Source organism: Pan troglodytes, chromosome 11, assembly GCF_028858775.2.
Source record: "Pan troglodytes isolate AG18354 chromosome 11, NHGRI_mPanTro3-v2.0_pri, whole genome shotgun sequence".
Lineage (NCBI taxonomy): Eukaryota > Metazoa > Chordata > Mammalia > Primates > Hominidae > Pan > Pan troglodytes.
This window is the reverse complement of record NC_072409.2, coordinates 8,589,142-8,614,512: the sequence shown is the minus strand read 5'-3', so window position 1 is coordinate 8,614,512 and position 25,371 is coordinate 8,589,142. Positions and strand designations below refer to the sequence as shown.

The 25,371-nt window shown below is 48.5% G+C and overlaps 1 protein-coding gene across 13 annotated transcripts in view; it reads left to right on the top strand.

Moving 5' to 3' along the window:
* The window catches only part of USP20 (ubiquitin specific peptidase 20), a 46,543-nt gene that overhangs the window by 5,724 nt on the left and 15,448 nt on the right, over positions 1-25,371 (top strand). For 11 of the 13 annotated variants that reach the window (XR_010148826.1, XR_010148827.1, XR_010148828.1 and 8 more), the window contains 9 exons: positions 8,812-8,923; positions 11,576-11,672; positions 15,347-15,400; positions 17,092-17,154; positions 17,509-17,640; positions 19,972-20,068; positions 20,578-20,647; positions 22,225-22,338; positions 24,329-24,407. Coding sequence is in view for 8 of the 13 variants with exons in the window: in XM_520313.8 (XP_520313.2) it covers positions 11,592-11,672; positions 15,347-15,400; positions 17,092-17,154; positions 17,509-17,640; positions 19,972-20,068; positions 20,578-20,647; positions 22,225-22,338; positions 24,329-24,407 (690 nt within the window). In the remaining 5 variants the exon portion in view is untranslated. The remainder of the gene's footprint in view (positions 1-8,811; positions 8,924-11,575; positions 11,673-15,346; positions 15,401-17,091; positions 17,155-17,508; positions 17,641-19,971; positions 20,069-20,577; positions 20,648-22,224; positions 22,339-24,328; positions 24,408-25,371) is intronic. The other 2 variants (XR_010148830.1, XM_009457492.5) reach the window with 1 other exon arrangement.

Here is a 25,371-nt window from a genome sequence, read left to right as displayed (position 1 = left end):
TCCCGGCCTAGAAACTTTCACATTGATGGAATCATGTATTTGTTTCCCAGACCTGCCATAACAAAGTACCACAGACTGGGTGGCTTAAACGACAGAGATTTATTTTCTCACAGTTCTGGAGGCTAGAAGTCTCAGATCAAGGTGCCGACAGGTTTGGTTCTTCTGAAGGCCCTTTCCTTGGCCTGCAGATGGCCATCTTCTCACTGTGTCCTGGCTTGGTCTTTCCTCTGTGTGAGTCCAGATTTTCTCATCTCATAAAGATACCAGTAAGATTAGATTAGGGCCTGCCCTAAAGATCTTATTTTAACTTAATTACCTCTTTAAAGACATTATCTTCAAATATGATTACATTCTCAGGTCCTGGTGGTTAGAACTTCAGCATATGAATGGGGGAGAGAGAACAATTCAGTCCATAACAAATACTGTGATCTAACAGGCAGTCCACACTCAGGCGTGCCGGTTGTCCTGGGGGTGTTCTTTGTGGCATCCCCCCACCTTGACCCACAATCCAGCTTTGTTATGTCTCCTCAAGTGTCTTGCCTGAACAGTTTCTCAGCCTTGGTGGAGAAAGGGAACCTTCAAGTTGCAGGGAAGCAAAGGTGCTCAGCAGGAATGAGGGTTCAGAAGCGCAGGCTGCCCCAGGACAGGGAAGCTGTTGAAGGGTTTGCTCTAGTCCATGAAGTTGCCTTTCCTGGCTTTTTCTTTGATGTCAAAAGCACTAGGAGGTGAGCTTAGATCTGAAGAAGCGCACCAAGAATCTGTGCATGAGTCCCCTGCTGTGTGTCTGACTCCATCACCATGGTGCCTGTTCGTTGCTGGGCTGGTTGGCCTGCAGAGCAGAGTGGTCTCATGGAGGGTGCCCTTCTGAGTGACCTTGAGCATGTGACTTCTATTCCTACCAATTTCAGTGTCCTAATGTATAAAACAGCCAGTGACACAAATTATAGTAGTAAACATTTTTTGAGCATTCTTGTCATGCAAATCAATAGAAAATCTGAGCCACCCAGAAAGTCCATGAGGCCCTAAGTCATTCAACTTAGCGTTTACTGTGCATTGGCTCACTTCATCTTCTCAGTAACCCTAGGTGCTGTCATTGTCCCCATTTTATGAATGTGGAGACTGAGCGATTTATCTAAAGTCACAGACTTGCAAGGGGCAGAGTGAGGTACTGAACCCAGGGCTACTTGTCCCTGTAATTTCCTTCCATAGTGACCGTTACCTCCCGGGATAATGTATGTGCAGCAGCTGACCCTCAGTGAGTGTAGGAAACAGAGGTGCTGGTGGTGATTATCACCTCCCTAGTATCTGCTTGCAAGTACCCTGAGGTTGAAGTATGGGACTCTGTACACTACAAGAGCAGGGCCTATGCCTGGCTGTTTCCCAGCACCCCAAGTCACTGTTCCTAAGGAGGTACATGGTCAGTGTTGGTTGGGTACCAAAAGGAAGCAAAATGATAACTTTCAGACAGCTGAGATGTGCGCCCTCTTGTCGACCCCCATGCTTCCGATATTTTAGGTCCTGTGTGTGGAAGTTTTTTTTGTTTTTTTTTTTTGTTTTTTTTTTTTTTGAGACGGAGTCTTACTCTGTTGCCCAGGCTGGAGTGCAATGGCGTGATCTCGGCTCACTGCAACCTCTGCCTCCTGGGTTCAAGCGATTCTCCTGCCTCAGCCTCCTGAGTAGCTGGGCATACAGGCATGTGCCACCACGCCTGGCTAATTTTTTGTATTTTTAGTAGAGATGGGGTTTCACCATATTGGTCAGGCTGGTCTCGAACTCCTGACCTTGTGATCCACCCTCCTCAGCCTCCCAAAGTGCTGGGATTACAGTTGTGAGCCACCGCACCTGGCCCTTTGTGTGGAATATTAAGCACCCAGTGTTTTCTGTACTACCGCCCTTTTTCCTTCATAGAAATGATTTTTAACCATTAATTTTTAAAATGTTAGTAAGCCTTAAACTTTCTATGTTGCACATACTCATATACTGCTGATAGGCAGATAAATGTATATACTATTTCTAAAGGGAAGCTTATCAATATCTATGTAGAGCCTTCAAAGCACACATTTTGACCAATAATTTTTTTTTTTTTTTTTTTTGGTCAAAGATGTAGGCCGGGCGTGGTGGCGTACACCTGTACTCCCAGCACTTTGGGAGGCCGCAGTGGACAGATCACTTGAGGTCAGGAGTTCGAGACCACCCTGGCCAATGTGGTGAAACCTCGTCTCTACTAAAAATGCAAAAATTATGTGGGTGTGATGGTGGATGCCTGTAATCCCAGCTACTCTAGAGGCTGAGGCAAGAGAAACGCTTGAACCCAGGAGGCGGAGGTTGCAGTGAGCAGAGATCACGCCACTGCAGTCCAGCCTAGGCAACAGACTAAGACTCCGTCTCAACCACGACAACAACAAAAAAACAGTCTGGTCGCAGTGACTCACGCCTGTAATCCCAGCACTTGAGAAGCTGAGGCAGGCGGATCACCTGAGATCAGGAGTTCAAGACCAGCCTGACCAATGTGGTGAAACCTCATCTCTACTAAAAATCCAAAAAGATTAGCCGGGCGTGGTGGTGTGTGCTTGTAATCCCAGCTACTTGGGAGGCTGAGGCAGGAGAATTGCTGGAACCCAGGAGGTGGAGGTTGCAGTGAGCCAAGATCGCACCACTGCACTCCAGTCTGGGTAACAAGAGTGAAAACTCCATCTCAAAAAAACAAAACAAAACAAAACAAAAAGATTTAGTCAAAGTATCACATTCCTGGTGGCTCACACCTGTAGTCCCAGTACTTTGGGAGTCCAAGGCAGGCAGATTGCTTGAACCCAGGAGTTCCAGACCAATCTGGGCATCATGGCGAAACTCTGTCTCTATAAAAGAAAAATTAAAAAGTAGCCAGGCTTGGTAGTGCATGCCTGTAGTCCTAGCTACCTGGGGGGCTGAGGTAGGAGGATCACCTGAGCCCAGGGAGGTAGAGGCTGCAGTGAACCATGATCACACCATTGCACTCCAGCCTGGGTGACAGATTGAGACTTGTCTTTAAGCAAAACAAAAGATTCATATTCCAAAATGTTTCTCAGTGCCTTCTTTATAATGGCAAAACACACATACACAAAATACAAAAATACCACGTCCTATGATGGATAAATAATTCAGTAAGGGGTTGTATAGCTTAAATTATATGTGGTATAATATTATTCACCTATTAGAAATGAAGCTGAAAAGAAATTTAGTGACATTAGAAACATATAAACCAAAAAAAGCTGTATACAAATTTATTGGTTATATTGCAGTTTATTTTTAAAATTTATATATCTGGTTGGGCGTGGTGGCTCACGCCTGTAATCCCAGCACTTTGGGAGGCCCAGGCAGATGGATTGGTTGAGCTCCGGAGTTTGAGACCAGCTTGGGCAACATGACGAAACCCCACATCTACAAAAAATACAAAAATTAGCCAGGCGTGGGAGTGTGTGCCTGTAATCCCAGCTACTCGGGAGGCTGAGGTGGTAGGATGGCTTGAACCTGAAGTGGAGAGTGTGTTCAGTCAAGATCGCGCCACTGCACTCCAGCCTGGGTGACAGAGCGAGACTGTCTCAAAACAAAACAAAACAAAAAATTATATATTCGTACATGTAAATAAGACTTACCAAAACCAAAAAGGTAACCATATTTTTTTTCCTGTACAGCAGGATTACAGGTGATTTTTATTTCATTTTATGTCTGTGTCTGTTTCCAGCTTCTATGAAGGTATATATCAAATTTATGAAAACCAGACAAAAATGCCTTTAAAATTTTCAGGACAAGTAGGAGAAGATGAAAAATTTGAATACAACATGGAGGTAAATGAGGCAAAAATGAATATTGAGAGGGCCGGTCATGGTGGCTCATGTGTGTAATCCCAGCACTTTGGGAGGTGGAGGTGGGCAGATCGCTTAAGCCCAGGAGTTCAAGACCAGCTTGGGCAACACGGCAAAACCCTGTCTCTACCAAAAATACAAAAATTAGCCAGTCTGGAGACCTGGTCTCTAAATAAATAAATAGATAAAAATACAAAAAACACATGCTGAGGGCACTTCTTGGCCCGTGTGAGTCACCTGGAGAAGTGTGCTTAGGAGCCATCCAGGTAGCAGCTCTGGGGACTTCTGGGACCACTCAGATGCTCCCACCCCTTCTCTGAAAACCACCCTGTGTAGGCTCAGGGCAGTGCCTGGCACAGGGGCCTGGAGAGCTCCAGGGAACGGAGGCTCTGTCCCCTATGGTGCCCTCAGGAGTTTGGGGAAGAGCAACATACCTAGGAAGCCAGATGCACACTCTTCTTATTTTCTTATTTTGGAAACTTGAAAAACCATTAACAGTAACCAATTTAGGTATTTTTGTTTGTTTGTTTTTGTTTTTAGGAGCAGAGGTTTAACAGGCAAAAGAAAAAGAAAGAAAGGAAAACAGCTCTCTCTCTAGTGAGAGAGAGGGGCCTTCTGAGAGGAAAAGCATTTTTTGTTGTTTTTTGATTTTGGTTTTGTTTTAGAGATGGGGTCTTGCTCTGTTGCCCAGGCTGTAGTGCAGTGGCACAATCCTAGTTCACTGCAGCCTTGAGCTTAAGGGATCCTCCCTCCTCAACTTCCCAAAAGCACTAGGATTACAGGCGTGAGCCACTGTGACTGACCTTATTAGATTATTAGATTAGAATGATTATAACACAGTCATTCAGGAAGCAAGCATAGGAAGAAAAAAAAGGCAACACAAGTTCATTGTGGAAAATGCAGAAAAGCAAAAAGGAAATAAAAATCACTTGACTCTATCCTCCAGAAATGATAATAGCATCCTTTCTCTAGGCCTAAAACACATTATTTCACCAAAGTAAGAGTTTACTATAATAATAGGTTTTTTTGTTTTGTTTTGTTTTGTGTTTTGTTTTTTTTGAGACTGAGTGTCGCTCTGTCGCCCAGGCTGGAGCGCAGTGGCGCGATCTCGGCTCACTGCAAGCTCAGCCTCCTGGGTTCATGCCTTTCTCCTGCCTCAGCCTCCCGAGTAGCTGGGACTACAGGCGTCCGCCGTCATGCCCAGCCAATTTTTTTGTATTTTTTTTTTAGTAGAGACGGGGTCTCACCATGTTAGCCAGGATGATCTTGATCTCCTGACCTCATGGTCCTCCCGCCTCGGCCTCCCAAAGTGCTGGGGTTACAGGCGTGAGCCACTGCGCCCAGCCATATATATATATATATATATATATATATATATATATATATATATATTTTTTTTTTTTTTTTTTTTTGAGATAGGGTCTTGCCCTGTTGTCCAGGCTAGAATGCAGTGGTGCCATCATAGCTCACTGCAGCCTCATACTTCTGGGCTCAAGCCATCCTCCCATCACAGCTTCCCGAGTAGCTGGGACTACAGGTGCGTGCACCACCATGCCCACCTAATTTTTAAATTTTTTGTAGAGATGGGGTTTCACCATGTTGCCCAGGCTGATCTCAAACTCCTGGGCTCAAGCAGTCCTCCTGCCTCGGCCTCCAAGAGTGCTGGAATTACAGGCATGAGCCACCCAACATGGCCTAATAGTGTTTTATAACTTTGTATTTTGGGGCCATTCAGCAAATATTTTCTGAGAAGTTACTGTCTTTTTTTTTTTTTTTTTTTTAGATGGAGTTTTGCTCTTGTCACCTAGGCCGGAGTGCAATGGCACGATCTTCTTGGCTCATTGCAACCTCTGCCTCCCAGGTTCAAGCGATTCTCCTGCCTCAGCCTCCCTACTAGCTGGGAATACAGGCTCCCGCCACCACGCCCAGCTAATTTTTGTATTTTTAGTAGAAACGAGGTTTCACCATGTTGGTCAGGCTGGTCTCAAACTCCTGACCTCAAGTGATCCGCCTGCCTCAGCCTCCCAAAGTGTTGGGATTACAGGCATGAGCCATCGCACCCAGCCTGACTTGTTTTACTGAGTAGGTGTCTTTAGGTTTCATGTTGTAGCGTGTGTCAAAATTTCCCTTTTTAGGCTGAATCATATTTCATTGTATGAATATATCATGTTTTGTCTATCGATGGGCACTTGGTTTGCATTGTCTTTTGGCTGTTGCACATAATGCAGCTATGAACATGGGTGCACAAATATTTCTTTGAGTTGCCGCTTTTAGTGCATTTGGGTGTATACCCAGATGTGGATTGCTCAATAGTGTGGTACTATTTTACAGTTCTTGAGGAACTGCCATACTGCATTCTGCAGCAGCTGCACCATTTCACATTCCCACCAACAGTGCACAGGGCTCCAATTTATCCACACCCTCGCCAACAGCCAACACTTTTTTTTTTTTTTAAGATGGAGTCTTGCTCTGTCGCCCAGGCTGGAGTGCAGTGGTGCGATCTCAGCTCACTGCAGCCTCCACCTCCCAGGTTCAAGTGATTCTTCCGCCTCAACCTCCTGAGTAGCTGGAATTACAGGCGCTTCCCACCACACTCAGCTAATTTTTGTATTTTTAGTTGAGACAGGATTTCACCATGTTGGCCAGGCTGGTCTCTAACTCCTGATCTCGTGATCCGCCCGCCTCAGCCTCCCAAAGTGCTGGGATTACAGGTGTGAGCCACTGTGCCTGGCCTCATTCTGATTTAAAATGCTTTTAATCAACTTTATTGAGGTATAATTTACATATAATAAAATGCACGCACTTTAAAGATACAGTGCACACGATTTGACAGGTGTATACACTTGATTAAACCCCACACCAGACAAGATCTAGAACATTCCAACACCACAGAAAGTTCCTTCTTGTCTGCAACATAACTCTACCCTTTGCCCCAGGCAATCACTGATCCTGTTTCTATCATCATCAGTTTTGTCTGTCTTGGAATTTTATATAAATAGAATCATACGGTATATATGTTTTTGTATCTGATTTTTTTATTTTTATTTTTATTTTTTTTTGCTCAGTTTAATGTTTCTCTAAATCCGACTCATGATTTAGAGCAAGACTCTGCACCACACAGATCTGATGAGGGCCACACCTGTTACAAACTAGCCAGGTGGGCCAAGCACGGTGGCTCACGCCTGTAATCCCAGCACTTGGGAGGCTGAGGCAGGCGGATCACCTGAGGTCAGGAGTTTGAGACCAGCCTGACCAACATGGAGAAACTCTGTCTCTACTAAAAATATAAAATTAGCTGGGCATGGTGGCACATGCCTGTAATCCCAGCTACTCAAGGGGCTGAGGCAAGAGAATTGCTTGAACCCGGGAGGCGGAGGTTGCGGTGAGCTGAGATTGCACCATTGCACTCCAGTCTGGGCAACAAGAGCGAAACTCCATCTCAAGCAAAACAAAACAAAAAAAACTAGCCAGGTGATTGACCTCTGCCAAGTTCCTGAGTTACTTAAGTTCCAATTCTGTTTCTTCATCTGTAAAATGGGAGTAGTGAGAATACATTGAGGGCTGTTAGCCACAGGGCTGATTTTTCTCTCTGAAGTTGCAAGAATGTAAGTCCAATTGCACTTGCAAATCAAGAGTGAGCCTGTTAAATTAGCCGGGCGTGGTGGCACACAGCTGTAATCCCAGCAACTCAGGAGGCTGAGGCAGGAGAATCTCATGAACCCGGGAGGCAGAAGTTGCAGTGAGCCAAGATCATGCCACTGTACTCCAGCCTGAACGGCAGAGTGAAACTATCTCAAAAAAAAAAAAAAAAAAAAAAAAAAGAATGGGCCAAGTTATAACCTGCCCACTCCCTCCCCAGCCACCCGACTGGAGAGATGATCACATACCAAAGATGCTAGCAAAACCCCCACCACTGCAGCTTAAAATAGTGTAAGACTAGTGCCAACTCAGGGCACATGGCCTCAGCAGAAACAATGAAGAAAACTAAAAAACCTGGCTTCAAGTGAGGAGGTTTGAAATTTGGAATCTTGAAGCTGTCATTGTCATGTGACTATTTTAAATGGTAGCTTCAAACTGCCTCTCCTTCTTTGAGCTGTCCACATCTGGGAGACTGTGACCTGCCAGTGAAGTGTGGGTAGTGGCAATGTGTGGATGAGCCCGGTTGTGCCTGCAGCCTGGGCCTGCTGAACACTTGAGGGTCGGGGGTTCTCAGGAAATCCCTGAGAGCTCAAAGGATGGCCTGAGGGGCCTGGTGGCATGTGTGGAAGGGGCCAGGCCTTCCTGTCCAGAGGGTTGATGGGCTGTGGTAGCCTGATGGGACAATAGGAGAGGCCCTGCAGACCCCTCCAGCAGACCTGTGCAGGTTTCCTCCTGGGGAGCACCAAGGTAATGCCTCAGCAGTGACTAGTGAAGGCCAGCACTCCCTAGGAGGGGCTGCCCCTGTGTGCCAGCTCTGCCTGAGCCTTGGCCAGCTGGCCCAGGAGTGATGTGGTGGTATTGCTCTCTGGCTGCACAGGGAGTAGTCTAGCCTGTGGACATCCCCAATATCCTGAAATTCGTTCCTCCCAGGAGGAATGCTGGGCCCTTTTTAGCTTCTAGTTGGTGCTAAGAGTGATTTTAAAATAATGGAACTGTCTGGGCACAGTGGCTCACGCCTATAATCTCAGCACTTTGGGAGGCCTGAGGTGGGAGGATTACTTGAGCCCAGGAGTTCAAGACCAGCCTGGACAACAAAACAAGACCCTGTCTCTACAAGAAATTTTAAATAAATTAGGTGGGTCTGGTGGTGCACACCTATGGTCCCAGCTACTTGGGAAGTTGAGGTGGGAGGATTGCTTGAGCCTAGAAGGTCAAGGCTGCAGTGAGCTGTGATCATGCCACTGCAACCCCAGCCTGGGCAAGCGAGCAAGAGCCTGTCTTAAAAGTAATAATAACAGAACTGTGTGAAATGCTGTGGTTCATCCCCCAGGCTCCTTGCCAGAGGCCTCCACTCACTCCAGACCCCTATAGCCCGTCGCTGTCAGCTGTCAACAAAGGATGCGAATGCTGGCCGCTTTCTGTGGGCTTCGTGTCACCCAGAGGTAAGCCCATGGCCTCCTCTCAGGTGGGTCCCTTCAACACGGACTGAGGAGGACACATGGATTTTTCTCTTTAGATGAAAGAATGGAATTGTGATTATGGGTTTGTTTGTTTTTTTAAGTCTTTATCTCTTAGAAAAATACAGATGGAATGTGATCGCCTGTGTGTCTGGGACTTGCTACAAAAGCAAGAGGAAGCAGGAGGTTGAGATGAAGCAAGATTGGCCATGAGTTGTTAATTGATGAGTCTAGGTACATGGAAACATGGAAGTGCGTTATATAGTTTGGTCTACTTTGTTTTTTCCTTTTTTTTCTTTATGCTCATCTTTAATGTGACAGTAAGTTCTGCCTGCTTTTCACATTTACATTTTCTATAAGTTAGAAAGCAACTGAGCGGGCCCTTAGGATCTGACCCACTTGAGGTTCAGCTCTAGCGCCAACATTCCTGTGAGACCTTAGACAAGAAGGAACCTCTGTTCCTTAGTCTATGAAATGGGGCTGATCACAGCTGCCTCAACGATTGCTGGAAGAGTTTTTCATAAACGAATGCACAAAAAGCACTTAGCTTGGTCTGACACCTCATGAGTGCTAGTAACTCATGTTCTGAATGAGAATCTGGCCAGTTGACCCTGGCTGACCATTTGGGACAGGGAGGGGCACGTAAGGAGGAGTCTGGGGGTCCGTCCACCTCTCAGATCAGGTGGGCACACATGCAGCTTCTGCCTTTGTTTTTTGTTTTTGTGTGTGTGTGTGTGTGTGTGTGTGTGTGTGTGTGTGTGTGTGTTTTGGGATGGAGTTGCGCTCTTGTTGCCTAGGCTGCAGTTCAATGGCACGATGTTGGCTCACCACAACTTCCGCCTCCTGGGTTCAAGCCATTCTCCTGCCTCAGCCTCCTGAGTAGCTGGGATTATAGGCATATGCATCATGCCCGGCTAATTTTGTATTTTTAGTAGAGACGGGGTTTCTCCATGTTGGTCAGGCTGGTCTTGATCTCCTGACCTCAGGTGATCTGCCCACCTCGGCCTCCCAAAGTGCTAGGATTACAGGCATGAGCCACCACACCCGGTCTTTTGTTTTGTTTTTAAGACTCATGCAGTCACAGAGGCTTCTGCCTTTGGTTAAAGCAGTCTTGGCTCCAGTTACATCTTTGGTTGGTTTGGACCTTATTTGGCAACAGTTTGAAGCTATAATCAGCAGTCAGATTCCTGGATTTGATTCTGCTAAAATACCGTAGGTGAAGCATTTATTTAGTTACTCATTTTTAAATGTTTTCTTTTGAAATAATTATAGATTCACAGGCAGTTGCAAAAAATGTACCCTAAGGTCCTTTGTACCTTCACCCAGTTTCCCCTGATGGTAAGAATAACATATACTTTTTTTTTTTTTTTTTTTTTGAGATGAGGTCTTGCTCTGTCACCCAGGCTGGAGTGCAGTGGCATGGTCACGGCTCACTGCAGCCTTGAACTCCTGGGCTCACATGATCTCCTACCTCAGCCTCTTGAGTAGCTGGGACTACAGGCATGCACCAGCATCCCAGCTAATAATACATCTTAGTATGTCTGTAGTACAATCAATAAACTGACATTGGCATAATCCATGGAGCTTATTCAGATTTCACTAGTTTTGTAGGCACTCATGTGTGTTCAGTTCTTTGCACTTTTAACACACGTGTAGATCCATGTAACCACCCCACACTCAAAATACAGAGCTGTTCATCTTCACCAAGGTGCTCCCTTGAGGGAAGCATTTATTTTCTAAGACAGATATCTATTTATACCCCTGATTTAAAAGGGAAAGAAACGCAGGAGAATGTTGGGAAAGATGTTTGCTACTTGTTATCAGTGATTTATTTTACTTTGTGCTTTCTTGTTTGAGTTTTGTTTTCATGATGAACATGTATCAGTTAGACGAAAACAACAGAGCTTTTTTTTTTCCATCTCTTGAAACCCATCACCCAGCTGCACCACTGCTGATGTTTTGGCAAACACAGACTGCTTTCTAGGTTGTTCTCCTGCCTTTCTCTCTGACTTTCTCCCTACTCTCAGAAGACATTCTCTGGAGGCAGTGCTGCATGGCCTGCTCCCATGGTGGTCTGGTGTTCAAACCTCACTCCGTAGGGGGCTCCCACAAGACGTGGGATAAGTGGTCCGCCAGCACTTGGCCTCCAGAGGCTCTTGAGAAGACCTATGTCAACATCTGCTGCTTGCCTTTTTGAAACCCAGCCTTTCTACACTGCCGCCTTCTCTGCCTGTATCCTTGGATGGACATGGATTTGGCCTCCTCTAACAAAACATCTGTGGTTTTAGATTGTCTGGTGTGCAGCTCCCTGCATGCATGCAGGACTCCCGTGTCTTCCCTACCAATAATTCTGATCACGATACCTGTCACCTGCCATGGGCTTTCCCTACATCAGGGACTACACCAGGCATTTGACAGACATTGTCTCCGTGACCTAGGAGCGACCCACTGGGGCAACTGTTATCTTCTTAGACAAGGAAAGTGATGCTCAGAGAGGTTAAGCAACTTCCCTGCGTTACCAGCTGGTTTGTGGCAGACCAGGACTCAAGGCCAAAGTCATGTACTTAACTACTCACCTCCCCACCTCCTGCCAACACTGGCTGCCATTAACCCGGGATTGCTTGTGTCTTCTCATAGGTGAGCCCAGGCCAGGATGGGGGACTCCAGGAACCTTTGCCCTCACCTTGACTCCATAGGAGAGGTGACCAAAGAGGACTTGCTGCTCAAATCTAAGGTAAAGGGTCAGACCTTACGGGGACAGGGCCCACACCCAGGGCTGCCTCTTTCCTGGGGTGTGGACATTTCTGAAGCAGTGGAAAAACTGGTTCCCTGACAGTCTCTGCTCAGCCTTCTGTGTAAATGGAAATGCTGGCATCTGCTTGGGAGGCCACCTTCCGGAGGCTCTGTCCTAATAGCCATTAATTATAGTTTAGACAAGGCCATTTGGGAACCACTAATGCTCTCTGTCCATTAGCTGTTGGGGCCGGTGCACAGAGCCTCTCCAAGGCAGGGAATGAATGCTGCTTTCCAAGTCCAGGAGCGTTTTTACACATGTGGCTCCAGGAGGGCTCAGGGAAGCCTGAGCAGGAAGCTGGGCCTCTTCTCAGAGTAGGAGGATGTGTTGCCATCCTTTTGGTGTTGTTAAATGAAAATTTTTGAAAAGGTAATACTTGAACAGGGTTACAAATGAAACAGTATAAAAAGATAAATGTCAAGAAGTCCTTCTCTCACCCCTGTGCCCACCCTCCCCAGCCCACCCTCGGGTAAGCACTTATTCTCTTTTGTATCTTTTCAGTTTCTTTATGTGAATACAGGCAGGTAAACTCATTTTAAGTTTTGCCCTTTCTTACGTAAAAGATGGATATGATCCTCTCTGTTTTGTAACTTGCTTTATTCACATGACAATGTATCTTGGAGCTCTTTGGACGTCAGTGCATAGAGACAGCTTTCTCATTTGTTACCTTGAAGCTGCATCATATTTCATCATGTGGCCACAGTGACTGATGCTCTCTGGGTGGACACCTGGACCCTTTGCAGCCTCTTGCCGATACACGTGATGCTGCGATGAATGGCCTTGTAGAAAAGTCATTGCATCCATGGGCAGAGCTGCATGCAGGCATGTTCCCAGGAGTGGGATTCCTGGGCATATTGGCACCTAATGCTGGTCGCCTGGCCTCGCTGCACCAGCAGGTCCTTGGTGGCCTTTGGCCTGAGCTGGTTTTGTCATGGGGCCTGGCATGGGAGCGGTTCTTCATAGTGTCTATAGCTGCTTTTGAAGTGACTTCGCCTCTTGCAGCATGAAGTGGGGCAGAGTGAGGCCCGGATGTGTTTGCACTGTCTGGTGCTGGGTTTCTCTCCACTTCTTAGGGAATCTGAGAGCAGGGAGGGGATGAAGCAGGTGGCAGAAGAGAGGTGGAGCACAGGAAGGTTTGCACTGGGCCTGGCAGCCGTTCAGAAGCCTGTTAGTGCCTCTAGAGCAGAGACTGGGCTTGTCTGGGGTGCTCTGGGCCTGTGTGTCAGAGATCACGACTTCAGCTCCTCTCTGGGTATCCAGAAAGTTACAAAATAAAACCAACACCGTTCTAAAATACTCAGAAAGAGCAAGGATATGAGCAGGTCCTTCCCAGTAAAAGAGGTAGAAATGACAAGAAACTTTCGGAAAAAGATGGCTGACTTCACTCTCATTCTTATGGATATTGCTAATGAAATAGGATGATACCATTTTGCAGATGGGCGGAAAGAGACTGATCCCATTCATAGCTGACAGTTATGGAGAAAATGGGCCACTCACGTTGTGGTAGGGCTAGGAATTACCGTAACTTTTAGGGAAACAATTCTGCTTCTGGGAATTTATCCAGTAGAAATGTAATCACCAGTTATAAACATATGATACAGCAGTATTTATTGAGCGTTATTTATAAAAGGGAAAAACTGGTGGCACCTGAATATTCCTCAAGAAAGGAATGGGGGAATCAATTATGGTGTGTCCAGAGTGTGCAGTTATCACAGAGGAATGAAGTCTTCATGTACAGACTTGGGTGACCCTCAGAGGCACATTACAGAGAAATATGTATTGCATGATCTTATTTTTTACTAAAAATCACCCCCTCAAGATCCAGGCATATGTGTTTTATGTAAGAAGAATGTACAGAGGGAAATATTTCATATCATACACAGCATATAGATGTCATCTGAATTGTTATAGCAAGCATTCAATACTTTTATAAATCAAATAACTGAAATGGAAAAAAAAACTGGGAAGAGGAGGGTGAATTGTGAAGTCAAAAAATCATGAGAGAGATGACAAATTCAGGAAGGTTTGGGGCTGCGGTTTTGAGTCTGCTAAGCAGACTGATCTCCTGGCACCCACAGCATCCTCCGTGAGAGACCCTAAACCACAGAGTGCAGATCTCAGCTTCATCGTATGGGACAAGCTGCTTCACTTCAACCCCATGTTCAGGCTTTTTACAAACACAGCTGGAATCTGGGTGTAGTGACAATGAGAAGGAGGCCATGGAGGCCTGGGAGCCGACATGGCCACCCTGGGGTAAGCCAGGCTTTCTTGGTGAGAGGTTTGTGACCTTGCTGCACTGGGGTCCAGGCTCACTGGCTTCACCTGCTGACCTTGCTCTGTGACAAGGGTGTGACCTCTCTGAGTCCCAGTTTCTCATCAGTGAAAGGGGGATGTTGCTGGGCCCTGCTACAGAGACTGGAGGGGATTATGTGAGCAGTGTGTAAAGAACTCAGTGGGCTGGGTGCGGTGGCTCACGCCTGTAATCCCAGCACTTTGGGAGGCCAAGGCGGGTGGATCACAAGGTCAGGAGATCGAGGCCATCCTGGCTAACATGGTGAAATCCCGTCTCTACTAATAATACAAAAAATTAGCCGGGCGAGGTGGTGGGTGCCTGTAGTCCCAGCTACTCGGGAGGCTAAGGCAGGAGAATGGTGTGAACCTGGGAGGCGGAGCTTGCAGTGAGCCGAGATTGCACCACTGCACTCCAGCCTGGGTGACAGAGCGAGATTCCATCTCAAAAAAAAAAAAAAAAAGAAGTTTCTTTTCTCTCACAGAACAGACCACAGGTAGGTAGGACTGGTAGGGTAGCTCTGCCATTCTCAACATGTGGCTTTCATCCTGAGTCCAAGGTGGTTGCTTCAGCTCCTGCCATCACATCCACATTCCAGCCAATGGTAAGAGGAGAAAGAGCAAGGGTAGCACACAGCGCAGAAGTGGCACACATCGTTTTTGCTAGTTTGACTAGAACTGAGCCACGTGATCATGGTGGAAGCTGGAAAACGTCATCTGCAGCAGGCTAGCTGTGTGTTCAGCTAAAATCCATGCATCCCATTATTAAAGCAAGGAGGAGAGAAAGGATTCCAATAGACACGGAGCAGGCTTTGACGCCCAGACCACCAGAAACCTGGGCATTTCCTGGGGTTTGCCAGGTCTAGTGAACTCTTCATTTATACCAGGCCCTGTGAACTCACAGGGGTAGGCAAAACAGACCATCCCTCTTTCATGGCGCCCTTGTCTAATGGGGAGAAAGGCTGAAATAATTCAGTGCAAGAAAGGAAGAGTAGAAGGGGTGGGAAGAGAGCGTGTTAATGAGTCTCTTACATGATTTTATTTTCCAAGACTAGGTTATAGACACTAAAATCATAAAATGTTGATTTGAACATGTTTTTACAGGCACAGGATAGAATTCAAACAGTAAAGTATAAAGTGCTCCCCTGGGAGCCTAATTTGGACAGGTAGTCTGGCGAAGGCCTTTCTGGGGCCAGGGCTTGAAGCTGAGACCTTCTGAGTGCATGTCAGCCAGGTGGGGCCCTCCAGGCAGGAGCAGCCCCAGTGCTCAGCCCCGCAACGGGCTCCTCATGCCTGCTCTTTTTCTCTCCTCTCAACCCACACAGGGAACCTGTCAGTCGTGTGGGGTCACCGGACCAAACCTATGGGCCTGTCTCCAGGTAAAAGACCCTTGTGGCCGTCAGGGGTGTAGAGCTGCTTCCACCTGTTATCAGCACTGCACAGGCTGGTGCAGTGGGCTAGACTCTGGGCTGGGAACTTCCATCCCTAGTGGGCACTGCCAGAAACCTTGGGCTGGGGCACAGGGGCACAGGACTCCAAAGTCAGCGAATCCTGGGCTGGCCATTCTGGCAGCAATTAAAAATGACAGGAGAAAAAAATAGGTCGGAGAAGGCTCTGGACTGAAGGCTCCCTTCTTCATAGGACAGTATTCTAGCTTGGCATGAGTATGTGTGAGTCAACGTGGGTGTCTTGGCTTTGAGGCCTGGCACTGCTGCTCAGCAGCGTCTCTACCTGGGCCAGTCTCATTTTTTCCCTGAACCTTCATTACCCATCTATAAGAAAGGGGCTGCAACACTGACAGCTGACAACCGTCCCCACCTCATGGGGTTAGGGTAGAACTGGACAAGACGGATGCCTGTGACTGGCCAGGAGACAGTGTCCGGGAGAAGCTGGAAGGGTTTGGGTGATTACTGGTTACTAAAAAGAGTAAAAGTAGATGTATGAAAACATGACAGTTTCCTCTGAGTGGTAGAATTATGGGTAATTTTCTTTTTTTCTCTGTAGTATTTAAAAAATGTTTCCAAGTATGTATTTTTATAGTCATACTAAAAATGACTGTTACTTAAAATTTCTTTAAAAAAAAAACAACCCACGAGTAAAAACAACAGAGACAGCAGCAGCGAGTGAAGACAGCCAGTCAGTCTTTGCAGAAGCGCAGGAGCCTCCAGTGGGATTCTGGCCTCTTCTGCTCAGCCCTGTCACTCAGCACAAAGTAGATGGCAAGACACTGCGTATCCAGGGGGCAGCAAGAAGGGCTAGATGTTATCTCCTGGGCTGTTAGAAGTGCAGGACGTGGTCCTACCTCATAGGAGCCACAGTCCCCTCAGACAGATGTGGGAGCCTGATGCAGAAAATGGCACATGCTTTCTGAGTCGGCCACATGATATGATTCCACTGTTTTCCCAGAAGGCCCTGCTGATCACAGGTGGCAGTGACAGCAGGCGCTCCTGTAGGAGTATGGCATTGGCTACTGGCTGGCGTGGAGGCTCACAGTGGAAGCACTGAGCAGGCCTTGGAGGATGGGTAGATTTGGGATAGGAGAGTGCGAGGGCAAAGGCAGTGTCATCAGGGGCATGTGGGCCCTGCTCTGGGGTACTGGGTCAGTACTGGGTTCCCACTACCTGTGACCCTTGTTTCAAACACCTGGTCCCCATTCATCATCCCCCATTAGAAAATGGCTGTGAGGCCTAGGATCCCCACCAAAAACATAGGTCCCAATAACTGACCCCACTTCACATGGGGTTTTTGTGGAGGGAGAGGGTCTTGGTCCCGAGCAGCCAGGCCCCAGCTGGGACCCCGCCTGGGCTTCTTGCTGGAGAGCAGCAGCCCAGGGCATACTGCTCGTCTCACTCAGAGGGCAGGGACGCTGTTTACTGTCCATCACTGCCCAACAGAACTTCAGGTGTACAGACCTACAGACCCGTGTTCCTTTGAGATGGCAGAGCCTCAGTCCCTTGTGGTCCCTGTTCAGTAGAGGTAGGGGCACTGACTTTGGGATGGAACCAGAGACACTGTGTTGACACCATCCTTTTGGCAAGCTCCAGTCCACTCTCCTTCCCTCTCTTCCCAGGTTGCCTGCCCCTATGTTGGCTGCGGAGAATCCTTCGCTGACCACAGCACCATTCATGCACAGGTGAGTGCGGTGGCTGAGAGTATGGGCCCTGCAGTTAGATGGCCTGGGGTTCAAACCCCAGCTCCACCTTCCTACTCTGGGCCTAAATGGCTGGGGCAATAAATGGTGTCATCCTAGCATGGCTTCTGCAAAGAAGCAAGAGAGAATGCAGGTAAAAACATTTTGCATCTGCACCATTTGATAAGCAGCAGCCCTCAGGGTCCTGACTGGGGGTGGGTAAGCAAAATTCGAGCTTCCGGCCTCTGTCCTGACAGGGCCTCTTACTGAGAGGCTGGGGAGCGGAGCAGCCATTACAGGTTGGGGCACTTGTTAGGCCAGAGTACCCTGGACCTTGTTCTGGATATTACCCTCTAGGCAAAAAAGCACAACTTGACCGTGAACCTGACCACGTTCCGACTGTGGTGTTACGCCTGTGAGAAGGAGGTATTCCTGGAGCAGCGGCTGGCAGCCCCTCTGCTGGGCTCCTCTTCCAAGTTCTCTGAACAGGTAACCTGTGTGGTGGGCTCTGTTTGGTTGTTGGTGACACTGTGTTGAGGATGAGGCAGTGTGACCTGAGCATCCGTGGAGCATGGGGCAGTAGGTCCCAGAGGTGTCTGTTCCTGGGTCAGTATGTTTTCAGGTGACTTTGAGGAGCTCACATCAGCACATGCTCACTGAGCCCAACTCTGTGCCGAGGCATGTGTGAGACCATGAGGGTGCAGAGGTGACTGAGAGTAGGGCCTCCCTTGAGGAGCTCGGAGACCATGGGTGGCTGTGTGGAGTGCAGGGGTTGGGGTGGGCCCAGGGCCATGAGGTGAGTGTAGACCCTTCCGGGCCTTATGGAGAGGGTTGACAAGGTCACAGATGGCCCTCTCAGATCTGAAACCATTCCTAAGGGAATTCCAGGTAGTTGCTACAGGACACTTCTCTATGGGAAATGCCCAGAAACCACCTGGGTAACGTCAACCAGAGAATGGTCCTTTGATCAACAGTGTGCTGTGCAACCTTAGAGATGGCGGGTCAGCAAGCCTGTGACCTGGAGGGCCCGGCCCCAGGTGTGTCCTCAGGGAATGGTCAGTAATCCTGGATGGCAGAGCTGCCTGCTAGAGGAGAAGCCAGGACATGTGTGCAGCATCTGCATGGCTCTCTCCTCCATTTATTTTATTTTATTTTATTTTATTTTAATTTTTTGAGACCGAGTCTCGCTCTGTTGCTCAGGCTGGAATGCAGTGGTGCAATCTCAGCTCACTACAACCTCTGCCTCCTGGGTTCAACTGATTGTCCTGCCTCAACCTCCTGAGTAGCTGGGATTACAGGCGCCCACGACCATGCCTGGCTAATTTTCATATTTTTAGTAGAGTCAGGGTTTTGCCATGTTGACCAGGCTGGTCTTGAACTCCTGACCTCAAGTGATCCGCCTGCCTTGGCCTCCCAAAGTGCTGGGATTACAGGCAGGAGCCACCGCACCTGGCCTCTCCTTCTGTTTAGACAGTCACATGATAGGGCTCAATATTGCTCAAAATGCTTATTGAATGCATTTGTGAACTTGGTAGATAGTTATGAATTTTTATAGAAAAGGCTATAAAACAGTATATGCAATATCTTGTTTTTGTTGTGCATGTGTATTAGCAGTTAAAAGTCTGTATAATATAGGCTGGGCGCCATGGCTAATGCCTGTAATCCCAGCCCTTTGCTGGGCCAAGGCAGGAGGATCGCTTGAGCCCAGGAGTTTGAGACCAGCCTGGGCAACAGCGTGAGACCTTGTCTCTACAAAAAATAAAATTAGCTAGGCATGGTGGCGCATGCTTGTAATCCCAGCTACTTGGGAGGCTGAGGTGGGAGGATCACTTGAGCCCAGGAGTTCAAGGTTGCAGTGAGCTATAGTTGTGCTACTGCACTTCAGCCTGGGCGACAGAGCAAGACTCTTATCTCTTAAAAAAAGTCCACATAGCCCAGGCGCGGTGGCTCATGCCTGTAATCCCAGCACTTTGGGAGGCCGAGGCGGGCAGATCACGAGGTCAGGAGATCGAGACCATCCTGGCTAACACGGTGAAACCCCGTCTCTACTAAAAATACAAAAAATTAGTCAGGCATAGTAGCGGGCACCTGTAGTCCCAGCTAGTCAGGAGGCTGAGGCAGGAGAATGGCATGAACCTGGGAGGCGGAGCTTGCAGTGAGCCAAGATTGCACCATTGCACTCCAGCCTGGGCAACAGAGCGAGACTCCGTCTCAAAAAGAAAAAAAAAAAACGTCTACATAAGATACATACAGACTATTAACAGCAGTTCTCTCAGGAAAATGGGGTTGCATGTTTATGTTTCTATTTTTCTCCAAATTTATTATAAATAAAATATTTTTTTATTGCCAATAAGAAAATGCAAGTCAACAGCTGGGCACAGTGGCTCATGTTATCCTAACACTTTGGGAGGATCACTGGAGCCCAGTAGTTTGAGACCAGCCTGGGCAATATAAAAAGGTTAGCTGGGTGCTGTGCATGCACCTGTAGTCTCAACTACTGAGAAGGGTGAGATGGGAGGATCCCTTGAGCCCAGAAGTTGGAGTCAGCAGTGAGCTCTGATTGTGCCACTGCACTCCAGCCTGGGTGACAAAGCAAGACCCCGTCTCTAAAAAAACACAGACACACACAAATCAAGGAGTTCCCAGGGCAAGGCCACCAATCCTATCTCTTTTCACAGTGCCTTCTGCTCAGCTGGACTGGCTCAGCCCAGTAGGGCCTTCCGGGCAGTAGGGCTGGACTTCCAGCCCTTGGGAGACACCTGGGCCTCTGACCCCAGCCCCTCTGTTCACTGTTTTCCTCACTTTGGGTCTTTAACACAGGACTCCCCGCCACCCTCCCACCCTCTGAAAGCTGTTCCTATTGCTGTGGCTGATGAAGGAGAGTCTGAGTCAGAGGACGATGACCTGAAACCTCGAGGTAATGGCCCCCACAGCAGGGGAAGCTGATGGGCTGGGCTGGGGGCCCTCATCTGGAGGCTGGAAACCGCCCGAGTCTTGGTCTCTATTTGCACCTGCTATATGGGCAAGGAAGGATGGGGTGACGGATAAGCTGTTTAGCATGGTGGCTTCACCCCAGAAGTTGGCTGGCCTAGCTAAGGTTCTGGAGAGCCGGCTATCTTGTCCCCTCTCCCAGCTGGGTGACCCTGGGCAGGCCGACCCCTTTGCTGTATGGTCTGGACAGTGGGCCTGGCTGGGCGGAGGGGCAAAGGAGTTCATCTGTTTAAAACACTCAGGTAACCGCAGCTGTTGTGAGCAGGAACCACGTTAGTTTACTGGGAAGATTCCTGGGGTGGAACACTTCCACCATGTCCTCTTCTTGGGTCCTGGGCAGTTGAGAGCCACACCTTTGTGCCAAATGTGACTTGCAAGGTTTCCTCGGCGGGGCAGGATGCTCACCTGCTCCTCCCCGTTGTGTTTATGTCCCAGGCCTCACGGGCATGAAGAACCTCGGGAACTCCTGCTACATGAACGCCGCCCTGCAGGCCCTGTCCAATTGGTAGGTCGACACTTTGTCCGAGGGCCGAGAGCTGTCCCTGGCAAAGCCCCGGAAACAGCAGCAGTAGCAGCCCCCAGCCGGTTGCCCACAAACACATGTATAGGATGCACAGCAAAATGCCTGAAAGCATGCATACCCTTTGACCCAGCAATCCCCCCAGTCAGAATGTATCCTGAGGAGATAACCGGAGATGCTGGGGAAGTTGTACATGCAAGGAGGCTCAGCGCTCTGTTGTTTACTGGAAATGATTTAAAGGCCCATCTGCAAGGGAGTATAAATTCTCATAGCCCTTGCAGCAAGTGCAGGAAAAATGGCACAAGACAACATGCATTGAAACAAGAAGGGGTTCAGAATCTGGTGAGTGGGGGAAAAAGGAGGTTATAAAGCATTGCATGGTACAATCCCGTTTTATGGGAGAAATGCGATTTTCCATTAAGGATAAGGCTGTGAGCTCCATGAGGCCAAGGATGTCTCCTGTGTCTGACGTGCTTCTCCTACCCAGTGGAGGTTAGAGATGCAATATATGTATGCGGGAAGCAGAGAGGGAATGGGTACAAATGCGTAGAAAAGTCTGGAAGGCTATGTCCCAAAATGTTCCTAGTAACTATCCTCAGGTGGCAGGATGCAGGTCAATTATTGTTAATAATTGACCACACCCAGGCTGGGCGCAGTAGCCCACGCCTGTAATCCCAGCACTTTGGTAGGCCGAGGCAGGTGGATCACGAGGTCAGGAGATAGAGACCATTCTGGCTAACATGGTGAAACCCTGTCTCTACTAAAAATACAAAAAACTAGCTGGACGTGGTGGCACGCACCTGTAGTCCCAGCTACTGGGGAAGCTGAGGCAGGAGAATCACTTGAACCCGGGAGGCGGAGGTTGCAGTGAGCTGAGATCATGCCATTGCATTCCAGCCTGGGTGACAGAGCGAGACTCCGTCTCAAAAAAAAAAAAAAAATTGACCGCACCCAATCAGTTTTAACTTTAATAACCTCTTTAAAGGCCCTGTCTTGGCTGGGCACCGTGGCTTACGCCTGTAATCCCAGCACTTTGGGAGGTCAAGGCAAGTGGATCGCCTGAGGTCAGGAGTTCAAGACCACCCTGGCCAACTAGTAGAGCCTGTCTCTACTAAAAATACAAAAAAATTAGCCAGGCATTGTGGCATGCGCCTGTAATCCCAGCTACTCGGGAGGCTAAGGCAGGAGAAGCACTTGAACCCGGGAGGCAGAGGTTGCAATGAACCAAGATTGCACCACTGGACTCCAGCCTGGGCAACAGAGGGAGACTCTGTTTCAAAATAATAATAATAATAATAATAAAATAAGGTAAGATAGATAAGATGAGATAAAATAAAATAAAAATGCCCTGTCTCTGGGAGTTAGGGCTTCACAGATGAATTTTGGAGGATACAATTTTCTCATAACTGGTAGGAGCCTTCTAGTCACCTTCAGGAGTTTCTGGGTCCAGGGCCACTGTGCTCCCTGTGCGAGCACTCAGGGCTCCCCGCTATGCAGCCCTTTCTAAACTGCCGCGTGCCTCATTTGCTCTCCTGACCTGGCTCTCTCTCCCCTGCACCCAGCCCGCCGCTGACTCAGTTCTTCTTGGAGTGTGGCGGCCTGGTGCGCACAGATAAGAAGCCAGCCCTGTGCAAGAGCTACCAGAAGCTGGTCTCTGAGGTCTGGCATAAGAAACGGTGAGCAGCTGCATCCCTAGCCTCGGGCGGTGTGTGGGGACTGGGGTTTCCTGTCAGCACCCATGATTGAGTACTTCCTGTGGATTCAGCCCCCAGCGAGGACTTGCCTCACTTTGTCCCGGGTAATGCTTACAGCAAGCCTGCGGGGTGGAAATTGCATCCAGTCCTGTTTTACAAATAGGGAAACTGAGGTGCAGAGCACTTTAAGTATCTTGCTCAAGGTCATAGAACCTGCAAAAGGTGAGCTAGAATTTGACCTACTGTTGACCCTACCGAGCAGCCACTGGTAGATGTCTTTGCCAAGAGACATGGTGACCCGGCCTCAGCCAGGACTGTGTGTGTAGGAGGAGGTGTGGGGCAGGGGAGCACAGACTGGATGGAGCTTCTGGCACAGTATGAAATTAATTTAAAGATCAGAGTCTGTGATTAGATCTGTTTCTCCAGGAAAAGTCAAAGTTGGGAATAATTTTAAATGAGCACATAGAAATATGTATTATGTGTAGAAGCAGATGAAAAACCAGCGTAGGGCCAGGCGCAGTGGCTCACGCCTGTAATCCCAGCACTTTGAGAGGCTGAGGCAGGTGGATCACGAGGTCAAGAGATCGAGACCATTCTGGCCAACATGGTGAAACCCCGTGTCTAATAAAAATACAAAAATTAGCTGGGTGTGGTGGCGTGTGCCTGTAGTCCCAGCTACTCGGGAGGCTGAGGCAGGAGAATCACTTGAACCTGGGAGGCGGAGGTGGCAGTGAGCCGAGATCGCACCACTGCACTCCAGCCTGTTGACAAAGCGAGACTCTGTCTCAAAAAAAAAAAAAAAACCAGCATGGGAGAAATATGTATTACATGTAGAAGCAGATTAAAAACCAGCGTGGGGCCAGACGCAGTCACTGACACCTGTAAATCCAGCACTTTGGGAGGCCGAGGCAGGAGAATCATTTGAGCCTAGGAGTTTGAGACTGGCCTGGACAACACAGCAAGACCCCGCCTCTACAAAAACTACAAAATTAGCTGAGTGTGGTGTGTGCACTTGTGGTCCCAGCTACTCAGAAGGCTGAGGTGGGAGGATCGCTTGAGTCCAGGAGGTTGAGGCAGGCTGCAGTGAGCTTGATCATGCCATTGCACTTCAGCCTGGGCGACAGAGTGAGACCCTGTCTCTCAAAAAAAAAAAAAAAAAGTCTGGGTGCAGTGGCTCACTCCTGTAATCCCAGCACTTTGGGAGGCCGAGGCGGGTGGATCGCAAGGTCAGGAGTTCGAGACCAGGCTGGCCAATGTGGTGAAACCCCGTCTCTACTAAAAATACAAAAATTAGCTGGGCATGGTGGCGCGCACCTGTATTCCCAGCACTTTGGGAGGCTGAGACAGGAGAATCACTTGAACCCGGGAGGCGGAGGTTGCAGCGAGCCAAGATCATGCCACTGCACTCTAGCCTGGGAAACAGAGCAAGACTCTGTCCCAAAAAAAAAAAAAAAAAAAAAAACCCAGCATGGTACAATATAATTCCGCTTGTGTAAGAAGCCAAGTTTAAATGTGTATCTGTATGTATTTTTGTATATGCATCTGTAGTTTCACTGAACCAGAAATCTAATGGTAAGTATCTGGTGCCATTGGTGGTGGTGTTTTTCTCTTGTACTTTTCTGAAATTTTAGATTTGTCAATAATGAACATGTCTTACTTTTGAAATGAGAAAACCACAGTAAGTGTTTCAGAATGAAAACAAATCATGTTTAGGCGAGTTTGTTGTGCACCAGAAGGAAATGATGCTATTTTATTTGAGCTCTTTGCTTAATTGAGGCAGCTATGACTTGACATTTTCTTCTTGTCTGTAGAGATGTGTGAGCCTCTTGGGGCTCCTGGCTGAGTAGGCCCCTCCCCAAATGTCAGGAAACGCCACACTCTGATCCAGCCTGACGGGCTGGCTGCCTGCTTCTCTCGGGAATGAGCAGCTCAAGGCAGGCTACCTGGACTAATGGGTTTGGGCTTCCTACAGGCCAAGCTACGTGGTCCCCACCAGTCTGTCTCATGGGATCAAGTTGGTCAACCCAATGTTCCGAGGCTATGCCCAGCAGGTAAGCCATCTGAGCTGCCCAGGGGACACCCAAGGCCATGACCCACCAGGCCTGACTTTGACGCCAAAACCAGAGTGGAAAATTGCAATGGCAGCTGAGCACTGGTTGGCAGGTCTCACGGACCAGGCTCTCACTCCTAAGCCCTTCACACGTGTGAGGACAGTGGAGCCTCCCAGCAACCTGCTGACATTTAACCCCACTTCACAGATGGACAGACTGAGGTTCAGGGGCCGAGCCACTTGCACAGGCCACACAGCTAGTAAATGGTGGAGGGAAATTCTTTTTTTTGTGGGGGAGGGTGGGTACAGGGTCTCACTCTGTCACCCAGGCTGGAGTGCAGTGGTGCAGTCATGGCTTACTGCACCCTCGACCTCCCGGGCTCAAGCAGTCGTCCCACCTCAGGCTCCCAAAGTGCTGTGATTATAGGCATGAGCCACTGCACCCGGCGGAGGGGAGATTTGAAGCCAGGCAACCTTGCTGCAGGGCCTCCGCGTTGCACCCAAAATGACACAGGGTTTCATTTCCCCAAACCACAGGCAAAATTTCACTTTTATTAAAGTAAAAAGTTTGATTAAAAATTTTTTTTAAATCTAGAGAACCCTTTTGAAACCAATCACATTTTTCTATTTTATAAAATAATGAGACCAAGACAAAGAGTGCAGCCACGCGTACACCTCAGCCCCGGGCTGATGGCTCCTGCCCTCCAGCCTCCTGCCCCAGATGGCCCACAGCCTGGGCTTTCATGCCAGGCCTGCAGGCAGAGCTGGACCTGGCTGGGTCACCTCTTGTGCTGCCTGAAATGAGCGCCATGGACGGAGTGGCAGTCATGTGGGGACAACTTCCGCCCTCCTTTACCCCCTGCCTGCTGTCCCGTCCCAGGATGAAGGCTGCTGGGCCTTTGGCTCCTGCTTGAGAAGCTCAGCACTGCCTGGACACCTCTTTTTGGGGAGTGATAACATGCACA